The sequence below is a fragment of the Periophthalmus magnuspinnatus genome, chromosome 14, assembly GCF_009829125.3.
Source record: "Periophthalmus magnuspinnatus isolate fPerMag1 chromosome 14, fPerMag1.2.pri, whole genome shotgun sequence".
In the NCBI taxonomy this organism is placed as follows: domain Eukaryota; kingdom Metazoa; phylum Chordata; class Actinopteri; order Gobiiformes; family Gobiidae; genus Periophthalmus; species Periophthalmus magnuspinnatus.
This window is the reverse complement of record NC_047139.1, coordinates 26,973,101-26,993,470: the sequence shown is the minus strand read 5'-3', so window position 1 is coordinate 26,993,470 and position 20,370 is coordinate 26,973,101. Positions and strand designations below refer to the sequence as shown.

The 20,370-nt window shown below is 37.4% G+C and overlaps 2 protein-coding genes across 3 annotated transcripts; one reads left to right on the top strand and one right to left on the bottom strand.

Moving 5' to 3' along the window:
• Positions 1-1,005: 1,005 nt before the first annotated feature.
• gjb1a (gap junction protein beta 1a) lies at positions 1,006-2,756 on the bottom strand. 2 transcript variants are annotated; one of them, XM_033978476.2, is made up of 2 exons: positions 2,568-2,756; positions 1,006-1,774 (listed from the first exon to the last, which is right to left on the bottom strand). In XM_033978476.2, the coding sequence occupies exon 2, from the start codon at positions 1,758-1,760 to the stop codon at positions 1,047-1,049; it is 714 nt and encodes a 237-aa protein (XP_033834367.1). In that variant the 5' UTR covers positions 1,761-1,774; positions 2,568-2,756; the 3' UTR covers positions 1,006-1,046. The 2 variants fall into 2 exon arrangements, with proteins under 2 accessions (XP_033834367.1, XP_055082421.1); XM_055226446.1 differs by lacking the exon at positions 2,568-2,756 and adding an exon at positions 2,151-2,342.
• A 1,616-nt stretch (positions 2,757-4,372) lies between these two features.
• Positions 4,373-19,963, top strand: LOC117381529 (oligophrenin-1-like). The gene is made up of 24 exons (XM_033978510.2): positions 4,373-5,038; positions 6,173-6,268; positions 7,300-7,361; positions 7,977-8,048; positions 8,525-8,626; positions 8,832-8,942; positions 9,083-9,187; positions 9,263-9,392; positions 9,963-10,063; positions 10,188-10,279; positions 11,202-11,280; positions 12,198-12,231; positions 12,347-12,409; positions 12,825-12,899; positions 13,836-13,920; positions 14,317-14,375; positions 15,611-15,716; positions 15,864-16,023; positions 16,675-16,819; positions 17,314-17,538; positions 17,958-18,087; positions 18,731-18,781; positions 18,867-18,903; positions 18,979-19,963. The coding sequence occupies exons 1-23, from the start codon at positions 4,885-4,887 to the stop codon at positions 18,868-18,870; spliced, it is 2,241 nt and encodes a 746-aa protein (XP_033834401.2). The 5' UTR covers positions 4,373-4,884; the 3' UTR covers positions 18,871-18,903; positions 18,979-19,963.
• The last annotated feature ends 407 nt before the right edge of the window (positions 19,964-20,370 follow it).

Here is a 20,370-nt window from a genome sequence, read left to right as displayed (position 1 = left end):
TTTAATGAATAGTTTTATCATTGGTTTATTACACAAAAATAAACAAAGTAAATCCTCACTCTTGGCACCAGCATAAAAGACATGATTTGACAGCACAAGCTTTAATGGACTGAATCTTTTTGTAATTTAAGTATGTATTATTTTTTGTGATGTAAGAAATTAACAAAACAAAAATAGCATAAGCAAAAACAGTGAGGATTAGACAAAAACTCAAAAGCAACAGCTTAAACACAAAAATTCAAACAGTTGTTGACAAGTATAAACTAGAAGTACGCCACTGCTCGACCACAGCCCCCTCCCCACCACTCCCTCCGAGAATCCCCTCACAGGCAACATTCTGTGCTCACCTTTAAGAATCACCAGCAATTAAAAAAGCATTTACATAAGCATTTACATACATACAGCATTTACAGTATTCTTTCAATTCAGTCTCATCTACAAAAAAAACAAAACTGTATCAGTAAAAAATTAAGTGAACTGAAAATATGTCATATCTTTTTACCTGAAGCCTTTGTGACTTTTATGACTATTATATGATGGAGAAGTGTCTTTGTTCCAAAAGCCAAATTATATATATATATACAAAAAAGCTTTACTCACTAAATAGTTTTGTTATATACTGATGCATGACCAGGGTTAAACCACACTGAAGCTACAAACAACGCTCTGTTTGTTTTAAAGGTGCACTATGTAACTTTTCTGGTGAAGGATCTGCCACCTGCTTGTCTCCATGGTTATGCTAATATTTTGTCTTGAATTTTCAACAGTAGGGACTTAAACTTGACTATCTCCACAGAGACAAGCAAGTGGCATCCCCAGGCCAGCTTACATGTCTGTGGAGAGGAGACCCCGCTCACTGTATGAATGCATGTTTTTCATACAATTTTGTAGTGATTAAAAAAAAACAAAAAACTATCTTGCATTTATTCAATGACAACTTTAATGCCATACTGTGGAACATTCCAGATAAAGTAATAATCCACATGTCCATAGTGACCTCCCAGAGAAGTTATTGCACCTTTAAGTTAACTTTTCACAGATTTTGTTCAGAGTTTGTGGCGTAACCAGTCTCCTATGCTTGATTCCCCAGTGTTACCTAAATGCTTACTATAGGCTTTTGCCACCAGGAAAACTACTTCTGCAATGTTGAGCAGGATGCACAGCCCAGACACGGCTAACATGAAGACGGTGAAGACAGTTTTCTCCGTGGGACGGGACACAAAGCAGTCCACCGTGTTGGGACAGGGGTACGAGTCACACTTCACCAGGCGTATCATCTTGTATCCTGGGTAGATCATGTAAAACAAGTACATGAAAGTGACTTCAAATATGATCCTAAACACAAGGCTGATGACATAGGTCCACCATAGTGCTCCTGTGAGCTTCATCTTTTGTGTTTTTATCTGTTCCAGGTCTTTGGGACTGGCCTTCCCAGACAGTTTGCAGATCCTTTTGTCAATATGACGCCGGTGGGCTACATGCATTGCAACCAGCAGAGCAGGAGTGGAGACAAGGATGAGTTGAAGTGCCCACAAGCGGATATGAGAGATGGGGAAAAAGTGGTCATAGCAGACACTATCACACCCTGGCTGCTGAGTGTTACAGGTAAACCCAGACTTCTCATCACCCCATACTGTCTCCGCGGCAACAACAAGCACCAAAATACGAAATATAAACAGGACAGAGAGCCATATTCGACCGATGCCAGTGGAGTGTCTGTTGACCCCGCTAATCACAGTGTAGAAGGAAGCCCAGTTCATCTTTGGTTCCAGCTCTGAAAGAAAAAAATAACATACACTTTTAAAATAAAGTAGATTAAAGATGAATTATAATAAAAAGTTTCATTTTAGATTTCAGTGTGTTTTAATAATGTGTATTCATTCAATACACAGAGAGCAGTAAACAGCAATTAAAGATTTGTACAAATTTATGCCGGAAAGTTTGTGTTGACTTTAAACACTGCAATCTTTGTAATAATCAGTAATGATCTAAAGAAGAGAAAGCAGCTTTGTCCAGACACATAACTAGACATTTTCAACCTATATACAATTTTACTTCCTTAAATAATTGCCCTAAAAATTATTTCTGTTTCAATCAAGTAGCTGTAGTTGCTAAATGCACCCTGGGCTAAACTAATACTTTGTGGTTACCGGGTTGAGCAGGAGGCTTCAGAGTCATAGAAAGATGAGTAGACGATGATACTGAGACAAAGCTTTGACATCAAAGAGAATCCCAAAACGAACACAGTCCATGTGCCCCCTCTGCTGTTGGCAAGCCATTTAAGACCAAAACCCCAAGGTCTGGCACCACATGTCATGTGACATGGTTTAACCAGTGCCACACAGATCGGAACACTGACTGCACTATTGTTTCTGGAATATCATGTAACTTAATATTGTGCAGTTCTACATTTAATATAACAAACAATCCAAATGATAAAAACAAAAAAGTTACTTGACTGTCAAAACAGTACATCGTTTATCTGCTGTAATTAGTAAGCATTACACAAGCCAAGTCATTATCAGTCTTAACCCCTCATTATGAATATTTTGTCACAGTGACCTTACCTTCTGCTGCAGCTATTGACTTTTAACAAAATAGTCCAAATTTGAGTCTCAGAGTGCCATGGCTTTGCATTGCTAATGATTCCCCTCACACTAGCCGCTGCCCAGCACTGGCGGGGTCATATGCTTCAGCATTTGCATACAACAGGGCCATTTAGTGCAGCCAAACAACCAGCAATAGAAATCCCATCAAACGTTTTCATCTGAGGAATCTGAGTGGGCATTGGCCTTTTTGTGCTGGGTTAGGAAGAGGAAGCAAAGGGCAGTTTGACGCAATGTGGAGACCACCACAATGGTCTGAAACAAAGAATGACGAATGTTAGAAGGAGGTTTTTCATCATCACATCAAATCATTGATGCTGCTGTTACTATGATATTAACCAGTCTGAGCTCAGTGAGTTAAGTATTACACACCAACCAGAGAGTCACCAGTTCAAACAGTACTGTGGTGCCAAGAAGCTTTAGGCCTTCACGTAGTTAGGGTTTGTGGACTGGAAAGAAATAACATAAAAATAATAATACTGCACAACTGATTTGTTGTGGGGCTTTGGCACACAGGAGCAGAATAAATGATGAAAAAAAATTAAATGTTTGAAATTAATGGAAGATTACTCTAATAAAGCTAAACTATAAGACACCATAAATTCTAACTTCAGCTATTTAAACTACAATAATGTATGATTGATACTGACTGCAGCAGAACATGAATGCCCCAAAGGAGATGACACCCAGGTGTGTAGTCATCACAATTAGGCCCTTGGCAGAAATGCTCATATTCATATTTATCAGTTTATTTATAACTGGTGAACTGCATAAAATCCTGCCCTTAACTTCCATACTGAGCTTAAGATATCCACTTCACTCCTCTTCGATTACAACAAATATGGCATATTGGGTCTTAGTAAGAATGCAGACTATGTGGGAATAAAAAAAAAAAAGAAAAAGAAAACTACGAGTTGGAGAAATGGATACATAGCTGTGTTTTTTCATCCATGAATAATGCATGTAGTGATTTAGAAGGGAGGCTTTTAATAAAGCAAAGTGGAAGTCTGGCACAGAGACAACAGAGGACAAATTTGAGAAAATAAAAGGTCTGCTGTTAAAATACGTTGTGAAATGGTTGCATTTGGTTATAAATACATTGGAATTATGTATACTACATAAAATAACTGGTAGTCTTTTATTATCTATAAAATGTAGGCTATAGAATATATTGTGTTGTCCTTTGCAGAATATCAACACGCTCCTCATGTGTCCTCTGCCTCAGCACAGTCTAAAGGATGACATCTGGAGGCTATTTGCAGCTATTACAATATGTGAGAGGTCACTATAAAGTAATCCACTGTGAATTTTAATATTTGCATTTTTATACTATAGGCTACTTGAAATGAGAATGTTATATTCTGGATAAAAATAGCTAAACATTTAAAATATGTTAGTAGGCTACAGTAGGCTTGTGGGATTGTTCAGCATGGTGTAGTTTATTGAGCAGAAGCACACATAACAAGTAGCTCTGTACTTTATAGTTGAATGTGGTTTAACGAGAACGTAAATGGACTTGAGCTGTTTAGACACACCCAGTCACATGCAGGTGCGCCATGTGATGTGTATAACCTGCACGTTCCTTTTAATGTCAGTGTCAGCACATTTCAATTATTTTGTAGGACTTTGCTTGGAGCCTCCTCTGCTTATATAGCCTTGCCAAAATATTCTATCTATCACATTATATATTATATTTCTCTGAGCTGAAGCCATAGACTGCTAATACGGAGTGGCTCCTTTAAGAAACTCCTGGGTGGGAGCAAAGAGAGACTGTGCAGCCAATTGGCACGGGCCCTTCAGCTTTGTTTTGCGCTCTTTGTCAAACAGTGCAGCTGAATTAAAGAAATAAGTTATCAGCAAAGAACATTTTATGCGACACATTTTATACGTGTATAGGTTTTTGTTCAAGTGCATGATGTGTGTGTTAGGTTGTTGTAAAGACACACAGGGTCAGATGAAGCGGACAGTGTGGTATTGACAGAACAATCCTGTGGAATGGGACCAGTCCTGTACTCTTCTCGCCGCTCCTCTTCACACCGCAACTAGGAAAAACTAGCGCTTTCGAGAAGGATTTCTGCTTTTACAGTGCGTTTTCAGGAAGTGGACGTAAGCATAAACCCTGTGCTGCTGTTATCTGTATTTTATAGCAGGCTCCCGCGGCCACCATGGTCCAGTGCGCAGCGCCTGAGCTGGAATGACCCGTGCGTAATGCCGTAGAAGCCTGCGTGGCTCTGTCCGCTTCTTCTCTATCAAAGAACTCTTCTGCAGCCGTCTCAAGATGGGCCACCCTCCTCTGGAGTTCAGTGCCTGCTATTTGGACAGTCCCGAGTTCAGAGAGACTCTCAAATGCTACGAATCAGAGGTGGAGAAAACCAGCAAATTCCTCAAAGACTTGATCAAAGATGGCATTAATGTCATCGCCACAATCAAGGGTATGGATGCACTTGATACACAGTTGTAGGTTTTTGGTGTGGACTTTATATTGTGTAAAGGGCTGGTGTATTTGATGTTTGAGCATCAATGGGGCCATTTAGGGGTCTACAGTGTTGGTGTGGGTGGGATAGGCATGGGGAGGGGCTAAAGGTCCCCTGAGAGATGCAGCCCACTAAAAAGGGTCAGGCGGAAGAAGCAGATGTGCCAGAAGAATTACTGTTATTTTAAACAATTTGTGTTGATCCAGATGCTGTAGTACTTCCTCTATACTACCTCACTAACTTGTCATGTCCCTTGCTTGTTTAGAAAAGTCAGTCAGGGAGATCTAAGGTTGAGCTCTTCTGTTTGGGATGACATCTTTGAGGGCACACTGACAGTTTTGTTTGGATCACTCTGATTTGGTTCTGTCATCCGAATGTGAACACAAATAGTCATTGTTGAGGCTGTGTCAGTGCCAAATATTGTATTTTCTCTCCACATCCGTCCCTGGAAATAGGAACACATGCTCCTAAATTTAGTTTAGATGTTTAGATTCTTTAATTATCATTTACTAGCATGCAGTTTTACTAGAATGCTTTAAGACTGATCCTTTTTTATCATAAAAAACTATATTTGCTCTTTGTCAGGCCTTTGGGTTGAAAGCTCTGTGGTCCTTTTGGCTCTGTTTTAGTTTTTCCTAATGCAGACCAGGCGGTGCAGGGCTGATGTATTACATAGACTTTCTGCTCCAATACCACATACTGCATGTTGGATGTCGGCACACATTACATTTATATACTAATGACAAAAATGGCCCTAAAGGATTTTAAAGCCCCTACACAATACCATATATTTTACGCTTCTAACTCTGTTTGTGTCATCCACCCAGTACAATTAACTGAAGCCACTTTATGTGCGATCTAGTTTGTCCATATGCTGCAATGTGGATAACCATAGTCATACCCACTTTTTTGCCTTTTTTGCTTTACGCTGCTGGTACAGTGTTGTGTTAGTTTATGTCTAGATTTTAGGTCTACTGTATAAGTATTTTTCATTCATTTTAATAATTCTTAATTCATAATTTGTGATGCTGTTCTTGAGCTTTATGTTGCAACACTGTCCTAATCATAATAAAGCTTATCTTTATGTTACAGCATATTCCGTTGCTGTTCAGAAGTTTTCCCAGACCCTCAACACATTTCAGTTTGACTTCATTGGTGACTCTCTGACAGATGATGAGATTAACATTGGTAAGATGAGATCCTCTTACACTCTTTTTTAATATCCATTCAGGATTGTAGACTTGATTGAAGCTAAACATTTGCTTTACAGTATACACTACCAGTCAAAAGTTCAGACACACTTTCTCAGGTTTTTTGTTGTATTTTTGCCATTTCATCAGATATATGAAGTAAGATGTATGGAACTATGTAACGTAGAAAAAAAAATGTAATGTTTAGCCACGTTTGGGTTTGTTGGCCTTCTCTCAGTGTGCTTCATGATGAAGTCACCTGAAATGGTTTTCACTTCACAGATGTGTCTTGTCAGGTTTCACTGGGGAATGCCCAGACAGTGCAAAGCTGTGATCAAAGCAGAGGGTGGCTATTTTGAAAAATCTGAAACCTTTTTATTATTTCACAATTTTTTGTTTACTCACACACATTCCCAAAAATGATCTACATTATCACAGAGACGAGCCCCCAATCTGTTACGAGCCACTTTGTCCAGGGGTGGTGACACGTAACGAAAAGGTGTAAAACCGAGTGTAGAACAAAAATGGGAGCGTGGAAAGGTGGTCAACAGGATAAATAATGTTTATTGTTAGAAACATGTTACTCAAAAATGTGTACAAATTAAACATCTGGATAATACAAAAATAAAGTACAAATAACTGAAAAGTCGCTGCAGCAGAGTACCCACTGGTTGCTGATTTGGTGGTGGCTCTGGGCTTTTATCCCCCAGTTGATTACCGGTGGGCCAGATGCAGCTCATCAGCTGGTGGGTGGATCTGGGTGGAGGCAAGGCCATGTACAGAAATAGGACTAGTCTGTAACAACATTGCACATGCTCATTCATTGTTTTGATGTCTACAATAAATATCTGCAATGTCATGAACATATAGATAAAAAAACATGAAATTAAAAACTTTTGTATGTCTCTAATACATTACATTACTCCAACTATTCCAAGTTTTTAACTTGATGATACATGTTTAGGCCTTCATGGTGTTTCATGCTTGGACATGCAAAGATAACTACACACTTATTTTTCGCTGTTGCAGCTCAGTCCTTTCAGGAGTTTGCTGGACTCTTGCAGGAAGTAGAGGATGACAGAATGATGCTGGTGAGTTATCAGCTTTCACCCAATGTTCCCTCATTATTAGATATCAGAAACCTCAAGCACTTCCTGTAGGCTGCATGTGGGATATAGTTTCTGTTTATTCTTGTTTATTCTGTCATTCAATAGACACATGTACTAATTGTGTCAGTTAATTGGAATCAAATAATACTCTATTTTGATATATTGCTCTCACTTCCCTTAATATATTTCCTGTTTTGTTATTGGTTGTGGGTTGCAAAACCATTATCTGGTTTCACATTATTCATCTCTGTTTTTCACTGTAGAAAAGTAATTACCTGTCTGTCCATATTAAGTTCAGTTCAATTGCGGATTCAATTTTTACGCCTTAGGAATGAAGTACTTCTTGTTTGACTGGGCTTTCCAGATCCAACACCTCATTTAAAGAGAGTGTAATCTAGACTTATAGTCATGGTATTTATAACATGTATTTTATGTGTTATGTGTGCTGCTGTGTTGTTGTCTATATGGGGACTGGACTTTGTAAACATACAGTGACATTCATTATTACCTTGACATAAATGTTTCATAATCACTTCTTTACTAAAAAATGCACATTTGTGTAATGTATATAATGTGTGCAATTTGTTTTCAATACAGGTTCAAAATGCATCTGATTTGCTCATTAAACCTTTGGAGAAGTTCAGAAAGGACCAAATAGGAGCAACTAAAGTAAGTGCTAGCTGCCCTGTGCCCTTTTAGAAGCTTAGCTCTATTGTGTTGGCAAAATGAAGGCTAATTTAAAAACATTGTAGACGCATCATCTTCCTGAGTTGCACACAAAGACAGGACGCAACAGACCATTTCCTTGAACCTGTTTATGACATATCCACCTGTGTGACATATCCTCTAAATTCTGTAAAGCACCTGCACATTTGCACTCTTTTTAACTTAATATTGGGAGACAATTTTGTTTTGCTCAGTTTTTCTGATGTTGTTCATACTAGATTCTACATACTACATACTTACTTGTATTACACGTGCATTCTGTGTACTGCATAATTATTGCATATAGATTATAGTTACTTACATATATAATTATATTATATTATATTATAATATAATATATAATTACTAACTTATATAATAAATTAATATAATACTACTAAATTATATAATAAATACTATAATAATTACTTTTTTTTCAGGAGAAGAAAAAGAAGTTTGAGAAAGAGAGTGAAAAATATTACTCACAATTAGAAAAACACCTAAGTCTTTCTTCAAAAAAGAAGGAAAATCAACTTCAGGAGGTCAGTAAATTGTGTGTTAACGTAGTTTTGCATATTTGTTAGTTTGTATGTAAATAGATTTTGCTCACACCCATAGAAGTGTGCTTTTAATCTCATTCAAAACAATCATGTTTTCCTGGTTAAATAAAGGTCAATAAAAATAATGATGAGTAGATAAAATGTTCTTAATATGAGTACATTAAGAGATTATTCATATTTTTCACAGGCCGATGAACAGCTCGACAAGGAGCGTGTGAACTTCTATGAAGCTTCAGTGGAGTATGTTTACCAAATCCACCAGGTTCAGGACCGGAAGAAGTTTGATGTAGTTGAACCCGTGAGTTATTACCCACTGCACTTCTATATCTGTCCTGGATTCAAGAAACACACTCCAGCTAACCCACCTCACAATAATATCCAATAGCATTTAAATGTCACATAATGTGGCTTTATGCTGCTGTTGTTTTGTTGGGACAGGTCCTGGCGTTTCTTCACAGCATTTTGACACTCAATAATCTGACGGTGGAAATGACTCAGGATTTCATGCCCTACAAACAGGAGCTGCAGCTGAGCCTACAAAATGTTGGTTCTGTATTTTAAACACTATAGTGCACTGTGATATTGTGATACTGATTTTATCTCTGTTATGGTCTGCAGACCAGGAACCACTATGAGAGCACTTGTGAGGAGCTGGAGGAGCTGATGAAGAGGATGACTAGCCCAACCAAAGTCATTCAGATGCACAGTTTACTGCCCATGGAGGGATACTTGTACTGTCAAGAAAAGTGTAAGTTTGCATTTTGTTCATACACATGTGTTTCAGTGCACGGGTTTATAGGGCCCAGCTATATCGATATTCCCACCTGAAGTGGGGCCTGCTGCTCAAACTTGGCCTTTGTTTCATTTGGCCTGCAAGGGGCTGCTGAGGTTTGTAAAGAGTATCTATTTTGATGAAATTTTGTCCTGAAAAGACTGTCAAGAGATGAAAGGGAGCCCATATCAGGCTATCCCCCTAAAAAGCACAACAATTAAAGACAGTTTATTGATAAACATAACTTTTTACATGAAAAATATTAAAGGTTTGGCCCTTGGACTGCTGCTGCGTATTCATTTGGGCCTGGCAAGAAAAAAAGTTTTGGGCACCACAGTGTTGACCTTATTCGTTTACACAGAGATTGAGCATATTAACACAAGTTCTTAGTATTGCCCTGCATCATGCAGCAGCTAGCAACAGTAAAACCAGAAGTACTCTAATCACTGTTTTACAAGTTCCCTAAATAATCAATTATCTCAATAAACAGTTGTCTAGAGAAGCTGTATTTTTTTCTGTTAAATTGACATATTTTTCTTTCTTAAGGGGCTTTGGGTGTCACATGGGTAAAATACTACTGCAAGTATCACAAGGAGAGGCGACAATTGTTTATGATTTCCTGTGACCAAAAGACTACAGTCAAACAGGTATGATATTGTATATGAACACACTAGCAAACTATTATTATTATACCTGTCCCCATTGTGTTCTTAATGGGTATAGTGCACATTCACTCATATTGCTACTGTCCTTGTTGGTTTTATCCTACAGCCAAATACACAGCTCACATTGAAGTCTTGCTTTCGACGAAAGTCCGATTCCATAGACAAGCGTTTCTGCTTTGACGTGGAGGCAGTGGAGAGGTGAGTGTGACTGTGCGATTGGAGAACGTATAGTCACTTAGGCCTTGTAGGATAAGCAGGTTGTAATGGCGAGGTGAACAGGTGGCTTACAAGGACACGATGTGAGGGCTAAATGGACTGTAGCCCAAACAATCCCTGAGCACTGGCATAGAGCTACAAACAGATGGCACATATCTGAATTCAGAACAATGAACACAATAACTTCATGATTTTATAAGTAGGCTGTTTGGTACAAAGTGATTTTTCCCCAAAAGACACTAAAGCCACAGGCGGCCATGTCATATTTAGGGGCAGTTTCTTGAAATCTTTGAAAATGCTTGAATGTTGATGGGGTCTTTTAAAGCTTTCAGAGGTGCCTGAATTATGCATTAAGTGCTTGAAAATGTCTCTGAATGAGCTACTAATTTGCTGCTGGTGTGAACCCGGCAACATAATGAGGGATTAGTTGGATGATGAACCCAACTCTGGAATGTCAAATAAAACTATTTTTTAACAGTTTTACACTCAAATCATAATTGCCCTGGTTTGTAAAAGCACTAAAAGTATATTTAAATTTTGTAATACCAAAATTAAATGTTTATTTCCTTTTTCTTCTCCTCACTGCAGATCTCTCTTACCCACAAATGCTGTAAAAATAATATGTTTTATATTCTTGCAAATATTGGACCATATCGTACATTCTGATAGTCAATAGAATGAAATAGATCTGCAGATGGCGCAAACTGGGTTGTAACAGTTTTACTATTCATCAACTGGTCTGCCTATGAAACATACAAATTGTATCTTGCCTTAATACCTCCTGTAACATGTTTATCCCAGTTCATCTTGTCTATTCATTTCAATTAAAAAAAAAAAATTTTTTAGATACACTAAATATCTCTAACTGAATGCTAAACTGTGCATGTTGTTACTGCTCCTACAGAAACGCTCCTGTCACTTTCCAAGCTCCTTCAGAGGCTGAGAGGAAGCTGTGGATGGAGGCCATGGATGGAAAAGAACCTGTGAGTAAATTAATAAATAAGTCAAAGTTGCACAACACCTGCGTAATGCAGTCAACCAAAGCAATGGACACTCCTAGAAATTGAATTATCATGGCCCTATTTTATAAACCATATTTTTTGAGAATGAATGATTTTAAGTTATTAAGGATTTTTTTTTTTTTTTTTCGATTACCTACTTTGAATGCTATAAAGGCAGATTTTCCAATGATCTATTCTTTATTAACAGCATATTAAATTGTAGCCTTATATTATATTATATTATTTATGAGACATTTACATAACTACAATCTTCTATAAAAATGCCGTATGATCATTGTCCTTTTCTGTTTGTATGTCTAACAAAGGTGGCACATCATAGTAAATGGTAGCTCCTGCTCTGTCACTGATGGAAAGAATAAATAAGGCTTGCCTTTGACCAGGGGATGTGAAAGACGCAAATGCCACACTTTTAAATAACCACTTCCTGCATTACTTCCTTATTCAGTTTAAGCTTCACTATATTTGCCAGCTCCCTTAGCAAGTCATGTTAAAATATGACTAGGATCACTGCTAAAAAATATTTACTTTGGTTAATATTTGAGACATGTGGTGTGATCTGAACAGAAGCTTCTTAAGGCACTGGCTGTTAATGATTACCCAAAGTAAACATTCTCATTATAGAGTTAGTTGCTGTCACATCTTAATCTGTTAATAATCTGTTGATAATGTCAGTCTGTCAAAGCTGGGCACCAAATGAAAAACAAATGCAAGTGTGTATCTGGTCAATGACTTTTCCAGCCATCACTTTACACTGTTGAAACTTTTTCTCAGTTTTTCTTTGCATTTCAGAATCATTTCATGTCATTACTTGCATAAGACCAACTGGGGTAGTGCTTTTACAGTTGTTTTACTTTATTTTTTACATTTTTTCATTTCAGATTTACCATTCCCCAATTCAAAAACAAGCTGAAAGTAAGCTACTACTCTTAAAAAAAACTCGACATAAGTTATCTATACAAATACAATCTGGGATTTTTGTTGGTTTTCGATGTGTATGAACTAATTTGCAGCATATCTTCTTTTGCAGTGGAATTGAATGAAATTGGATTTAAGTTTGTGCGAAGATGCATCAACTACATAGAATCTAAAGGTTAGTGTTTGAGTATTTTAGTATTTGATTTTTGTGAACGTGCAAGTATTTCTTTAGGGGGCGTAGTTGAGTCGCAGGCTGCACTCACTGCTTTGAGTTGACCTGCCCTTTGACGAGGTTTGAACATACTTTAAAAGGATTTTCGTAACTATTCACATTTTGCTTAATACAAAATGTTTTAATCATGTTCATTGCAATTTTCTCTAAACATCTACTATTGAGTTAAATAAAATGAAAAGTGCCACAATGCTGCATATTGATCAGGCCTTGTCACTTTCGGATGAAGTTCTGTAATCTGTAAACCACATCTGTATGTCCTCACCAGTCTATGAAGTAAACTGTTGTATATTTCCACTGTCTCCCTCCAACCTCCCGCCCTTCATTTCAAAACCGCCTCCTCTTTGTCTCTCCACAGCAATCACGCAAGAAGGAGTTTACCGAACAGTTGGCAGTAACATCCAAGTGCAGAAGCTTTTAAATGCCTTCTTTGGTAAGGCACTAAGCCCTTAAAACGTGTGTTACCTCTGTCCATGCTCTTGTCTGTGTAGTGATTGGCTGCTGCCTAATTATCTGACCTGGTGCAACAGGTTTAGTTGGTTGTGCTTTGTTAGAGCTGACTCACTATGGACAAAACTTATTCAAAAATATTTGGTTGTATCCAATTTAACTGGACTACAAAAAAGTGTTTGTGTTTTGTAAATGTTAGCACCTGAATGAGTAAAATGATAGTACAGCAGTGCACTTCCTAAAATACAGACAATATTTGATAACCCTTCAAATAGGGTTGTCAAAATAATCATATTGATATTAAAACTAGTATCGAAAGTAGATACTCATTTGAGCAGGTATGGATGCTAAAAAAAGTCACATTCACTGGACAGAAATGAACCTTTCTGGAATGAAGTCCACATAGACTAGTATCCACCCATGGACTATGGAACATACCTGCACAACTGAGGGATTACACATGGTAATATAAATCAAAGTAATATTATTTAATGATGAAAATCATTTGCGGGCACGTCCCACCGGGAGGAGGCCCCGGGGAAGACCCAGGACACGCTGGAGGGACTATGTCTCTCGGCTGGCCTGGGAATGCCTCGGGATTCTCCCGGAAGAGCTGGAGGAAGTGTGTGTGGAGAGGGAAGTCTGGGCCTCCCTGCTGAAACTGCTGTCTCCACGACCCAGCCCCGGATAAAGCGGAAGAAAATGGGTGGATGGATGGATGAAAATCACATTCTATTATCTAAAGAAAGATAATTTAATATTATATTATATTATATTATATATTATTACTTTGAAATCTATTCCTTAGTATCAAAATAGAATTTGGACACAGTAGCTTGCACATTATGACATAATAACAAAGAAAAAATAAAAGTGATAGTAAATGTATAAGTTGTGTTTGCTTCGTGGCTCTTCGTAGGTCCAATAAACCCTGGAGATGTGGACCTGCAGTGCACAGACTGGGATGAGAAAACTATAACAAGTGCATTAAAGTTTTATCTAAGGTGGGCATGCCCTATGTTACCTCCATACAATAGCACTGACTTTCTTTTTAAAACAGAATTTTCCTTACATTTGGTTAGAGTTTGGTCATTATCTCCATAGTATATTTTGGTTACATCAGTGCATAATTCTATCCAACTGTATGAGCCCATGTATCCTATAATGTAATATAATATAATATGACTTACAATTAAATCTGTTTACCTCAATATTAAATGTATCTTTGTATTTGTATTGCCAGCCGCAACATTTTCCAAATTATATGTTTACATGGGTTTCGTAAAAGTGCTTTTGTAGCATTTAACAGACTAACTGCTGCCTTGTGTCTTGGCTTGAACTGGTAACTTGAACTTGCCTGGTGGTAACTACAATTTACGAGTGTCTGTGTTTCTGTACAGGAGTCTGTCTGAACCCTTGATGACCTACAGTCTTCACAGGGATCTCATGTCTGCTGCAAGTAAGTTTTACCAAATCATGACCTGTCAATAAGTATTCTTATTCAAACTTATGAATACATTTACCAACTTATAAATCCAAACGACAGCATGGCAGAGAAGATAGTGCCGGTTCAGCAGTTCATCAGTCTAAAAGCAATGGGAAATGTGACTCCCTTTTTACTTTTATAGCCTGCATTACTGTAAAATACAATACTTTTAATAGCATCAACCTTATTCTTTCAGGATGTCAGAGCTAAACAATCAGTAACTTAAGTTTCCTGGAAATGCTTGTAAATGGTCCAGCTGTAGAAGATTGTGTTGTCAATTTTATAAGATCACCAAGCTAGTGTGATATATACTAAAAAACGATAAAATGATTAAAATGATATGTTTCTGTTTTATATCATGCATTAAATCACACCAACTGTCACTCATCCAGTTACTAAGGAAACCATCAACTCATATACCCCTTTTTTGCCAGCGGTGAACCCACCTTTTAATCAGGTGCCTTTATTAGAATATAAATGGATTTGGACTTGTTTATTCTATTATTAGAGGCATCAGGTGACATTAAGATTTCAATCATCTGTGAATTGTGGTTAGTCAAACACAACCTAATACAGTGGCATTATCTGAAACCTGGTTAGGGAGAGCAGTTATTGAATTTCAGATGATGACAACCTTATTAAATGTAATATTTATTTTCAACAAATAGCTGCAGGGTTTTATCAAAAAGTTAGTTTTACTAGTAATGATAAAACAGTTGGAGAATTTGTACCTATCAATCACCAAATCAAATTGTTTTTTTCCTCAGCTTTTGTATATTTAAATTTGAATTGAAATGACTAAAAATAATCATGGGTTAGAATTGTTTTTTATAAGTCTGTCCAGTACATTGCAGTTAGGAGTATGTTGCTGCTTTTGTAATTTTGAACTTAATCATTTTGTTATGCGAAGCCACCAGATAGCAATTAAGTTATATAATGGTTATGACTTCTTCTCATCTTTCCATTTCATCATCTTACTTTGTGTTAATATGTCTCTACAAAACAAGCTCAAATATCTGTTTTACAACTATCCAGATGCCAGGTGTTTTTACTAATCAGAGGAAGTGTTCGGTGGCCACCTGTTTTGCATTAGAGATTTCAGAGAGATTTTTATATCCACCTTAAAGCCAGATTACAATTTTAATGTTGCCATTTTTGACTGCCCATTTTATATCTTTTTTTTTTTTCTTTAATCTTTTTCCTCCCAGAGTCTGACAATTTGGACTTTCGACTCAGTGAAATCCATACCCTTGTCTACAAACTACCAGAAAAAAATCGAGAGATGCTGGAGATGCTGATTAAACATTTGGTCAAGTAAGTGCTGCCAGTAACTTTTTTTACTGTCACATTTTTGGACCAGGCATTATTGGATTGTTCCCTTTCTTGTTTTTGTTCATATTTGACTGGTAATGAGAATTCTGTTTGGTTACATTTGGCTCTCCTCTTTTTGTTTGTTACCAGCGTATGTGGCCATAGTAATGACAACCGGATGACCCCTTCCAACATGGCGGTGATATTTGGGCCCACTCTCTTGAGGGCGCAGGAGGAGACTGTCGCCGCCATGTTGGACATCAAGTTTCAGAATATTGTTGTGGAGATCCTCATTGAAGAATACAAAAAGGTAGAATTACATACATTGTCATATAAGACATTGAAGTATTTTTTTTTTTTTATTACAAAGCAACTTTTATGGCACAACTAAAATCACTACACGGGGTTTAATAGGATATTTGTAATTTTACTTGATGTGCCACTGTTCTTGCGTTTGATTCAGATCTAGTTCCAAAAGTTCCAAGTTGAATCGAACATTTGAATAGAAATTACCACCACTAGATTATCACAACAATAACAATATTTAGAAAAATATTATTCAGGTCCAACAGAAATGTGAATGAACATGTCTTTCAATGAATTAGTTGAGTTTTAAACAAATCTGAAATAACTGTAAAATTATCCAAGTGCAGAAATATCACATATCCTCATTCAGAAATTTACAGCATAAATCTATTTCTTTTCATTTCATTTTAATCACCTCTTTTTGCAACTTTTTATGATAAATGATACGCTCAACATTCAAATTTTGTATATCTTCAAAACAATGTTCAAAATGTCATAAATATTTAGATAACCTGCCCACGTCTAACCACTACACGCCATTTATTCCACTTCATTTCAATTCATTTAATGGCTTCAGATGTGAATTGACTTGCCATGACCATAATGCTGTATTTGGTCAAACACTACTGCTTAACCACTGCTGCTCCATTTTCAGATCTTCTGCAGTCTCCCAGAGGACAACAGTGCCCGACCTGTTCCTCCCCCTCGCATCACTCCCCGAACGCGACAGCCAATCACAATCTCCAAGCGGCCAGCGCGCATCTACACAGCTCTAAGTCCAGAGCACTTTCATTCAGAGAGTAATTATCCTCCTCTGTAGTCCCACTGCCACCAGCACCTTCTCACCATCATCATTATCCTAAGTGAAGGCTAACATTTCCCTTTAACTCTCATTATTTCCTAGTTTATGTCTCCATCATTCATGTCATTTGTACTTCAATATCTTTTATCTGTAATTTTGCTGGTTGTCTCTTATGATGCTTTTAAACCATCAAGTTAAAAAATAAACCTTTTTGTTCATTTGTTCTCATTTGAGCATTTTTGTTATGTCATTGTTAGTAGCATGACCCCGTTCCATTGTTTGTCTTAAATAGTCAAAAATAAATATCCCTAATAGCATGAAAACTTTGATTTGACTTTGTGATAACTCTATGTAAAATCTCACTTTTTGTTAAAATGGTATGCCTGAGAAGCCCCACTGAGTAACATTTTAACCATCTCATTTTTTCAGTTTTTACTTTTTTTGCAAATGGACTGTCCCTTTCACATTAATTGTGTTGTTGCTTTGTGGCAGATGGTCAGAAACTTGGCTCTGCCCTAAGCCCCACTCCCCTACAGCGGACCAAACCTCTCCCTCCAAGAGACCCTCCTCCACGGATACCTCTGATGCCCAAACCTGTCCCCCCAAACCGCCAGGACCGCTCCCCAGACTCCTCTGACTCCTCTTCCTTCTCAAATGGAGAGATCCCAATCACTGTAAACCGGACCCAATCTTTCCAAAACAGACGACCTCCTAAAGGTGCGGTTGCATGTCCACACTGCTGTCTGTCATTGCAAAGTTACATGTATTAGTATTTCAGATGTTGAAATACATGTTGATAGCGCCTTGAGATGCATCATCTCTTTTCCAAGATTAATATCATTACAGCAGTTGGGGCACCAGGACCTGCCCAAGGCTTTGGCTTTGAGAATTTTATTATTATTATCTTGGAAAAAATAATTATAAATATTAAGAATTTTAATAATACAATTTTTGTTTATTAAGTATAATTTATATTATATTTTGTACAATTTCTTTACACAAAATGTATGTATCCCCAATATATATAATAAGAAAAAAAATTATAAAAATGGGCCAATGTAAAGGAAAAAAATGTTTTTTGGTTTTTTTTGTCATATTGTCCACCCCTACATCATCTTCATGGCTTTGTTTTGCAGAGGGCCTTCGATCGACAGAAAAGCCCGCCATCTGTAGACCACCAGTGCGCCCTCCCGAGCCCCCGAGCCGACTCCCCGCTCCACAAAAGAGTCCAGTCCCTGGCCACTCCGACCCCACCGCCACGTCCTAGTAAGTCCTCCTCGGTCTCACAAAAGGCCCTTTGGCAAATCTTTCAGTCAGATGCAAATGACACAGGTTTAAAAAGTGAAAAGCATTCCTCCATCTCCTCATTGTACAGATCAAGACATTTAAATGAGCTCCAACAAATTCCATCGCAACTTCCTTACTGTACTCTACAAAACCACAGTGTAATGAAGGTGGAGATAATCAGAGCACTGCAAACCATCACTTGGATGACAGCAGGGCAATAGTACAGCATTTATCATAAAACAAGTTAATATGATCCATTTTCACAGTCTGCTGGTACTTTAGAAGTAATGTTGTCTGAAGAGCTGCCATCTGTGGACCAATTATGACACTTTTTACAGGTGATAATGGGTTAATTATCTTGTTATCCCCCAAAACGGCATGTTTTTTTCCCAAAAGATAATAGACTTCCTGTTATCTGTAGGAATAGGTGCTGTGGCAGGTCTGTGGAGAAAGGTGGAAGTGTAACTAATGACATTAACCATGATGATAGATGTTCTGATGTATGTCAAAGTGAGATGGGTCATGGTGGAGCTCTTTGTTGTGTGTGAGATGTACCTGGTGTGGAGTTCCTGGTTTTAAGCTTTGACTAATGTAATGTGAGCCCTTTGTCTTGTGCTTGCAGTGTTGCCTCGAAAGCAAAGTTTTTTGAGAATGCCTCCAAACAAGGTGGAAGGTATGTGTTTCCAATATACCATCACATAATCTTCCAGTTTTGTATCCTTATTTGAATGCATTAATTACTCTTTTTTTTTTTTTAGCTAAACAATTCCTCAAAAGCCCTCAGCTAGGAAAGATGTGAGTTTGATAATAAAAATCTATCCATTTTGTATTTGCACTTTTTGCTAACCAGTGTTTTGCATGTTTTCATAGAACTCAACATGGCGCCCTCTGCTTGTGCCAGAGGTGGACATGACGTAGAGGGGCTTCTCCACACTAAAGTGCCTCAGAGAAAATCCAGAGAAAAGCTTGGATCTACGGGTTTAGAGAAGTTGACTGGTTTGTTTTAATTACGATGAATGTGTTTGAAAAATCATATTTAAATCATCTGCTATTGTCCATCTCAGTATTTGGTCATCCTCACAGTATAAATTATTACATTTTTTTTCCTATGAGTTATTTGAAGATGTCAACATTTTTATCTATTGAAAAGTCCATATTTACTGTAGCTTGTACTGATTGCAGTACTTTCTCTATGCAATATAAATTACTATTTGAATTGAACATTTGAAATAGTAGATTATAGTTTTAAACAGTATGCTACATAATAATTCAAAATTATAACTCAATCCTAGAAGCCTTTACAAATGTGAACAGTATTTCAAACAGAATCATTTGGTTTCTAGTGCTTATGAAGACCTAAATGATTTTGACTGGTGTTGCTGTGATTAGTAGTCACTGGTTCATTCTGTATGACATTTATAATTCCAGTCACTTTACATTCCCTTTGGGCTGGCACTAGTGACACTGTCCCTGCATTAGACATTTTAAGGCAATTTTACCTGATACTCAAAGCCTTAAAAAGTAGGTCAAAGACTGTCTAGTTTTAGAAAGGCACTCCAGTGTTTTACAGTGTTACTGTAGTGAACTACTGTATATGTATTTTACTTATTTGTGAATGTCCAAAATAAATACATGAATGTGACAGGCTCATATTGCTTGTATTCCTCGTGACAGCTAGTCTTAACACTACTGGTGTGTGTAAATGTATCTGTGATCAGACATTATGCAGATGTGTCACTTGTTATGTATGCAGGAGTGAATATTTTAGAGCCATTACTGCTTTAAACATTGCTTTCTGTGATGTGTGATGGTTTCTATGGCGACTAATAAACCATTTCATTAGTTGTCGTGGAAACATTGTCATCATTTTCTTTCCTGACTGGATTAATACAGCTGTCTTCAGGAAATGGCAGTCTATGACCACTGTCCTAAATGCTTTCAATTACAGTCAGACCTTACATTAGTCCTCTAGCTTGTCTCTGCTGTGAAAAGTGACAGTCTATACTGCTCGATAGGTCATCTTCATCTTTTATTTGTGTCCATCCATTGTTGTCTTATTTGAGCCAGAATCACAGTAACTTTAGGCTGTAGCATGCAACACTTAACATTGCATGAACAACAAATGTTTTCTGGAGGATTAAAATATAACATGCATACAAGTCACTATTGTACAATTTGTCCATTGTGGATTAAAAACCATAGGCTTCCTGTTCAACTGAGATGCCCCACCTCTTCATAATCACCTCTTCATTTCACTGTAGC

Excerpts from the sequence above, each read along its gene's own strand:
- gjb1a (XM_055226446.1), bottom strand. The coding sequence starts at position 2,178 with ATGACTCTGAAGCCTCCTGCTCAACCCG. Across the intron at positions 1,775-2,150 it reads GAAGCCTCCTGCTCAACCCG|AGCTGGAACCAAAGATGAAC; the intron begins GTAACCACAAAG and ends TTTTTCTTTCAG.
- LOC117381529 (XM_033978510.2), top strand. The coding sequence starts at position 4,885 with ATGGGCCACCCTCCTCTGGAGTTCAGTGCCTGCTATTTGGACAGTCCC. Across the intron at positions 7,362-7,976 it reads AGGATGACAGAATGATGCTG|GTTCAAAATGCATCTGATTT; the intron begins GTGAGTTATCAG and ends TTTTCAATACAG. Across the intron at positions 16,024-16,674 it reads TCATTGAAGAATACAAAAAG|ATCTTCTGCAGTCTCCCAGA; the intron begins GTAGAATTACAT and ends CTCCATTTTCAG.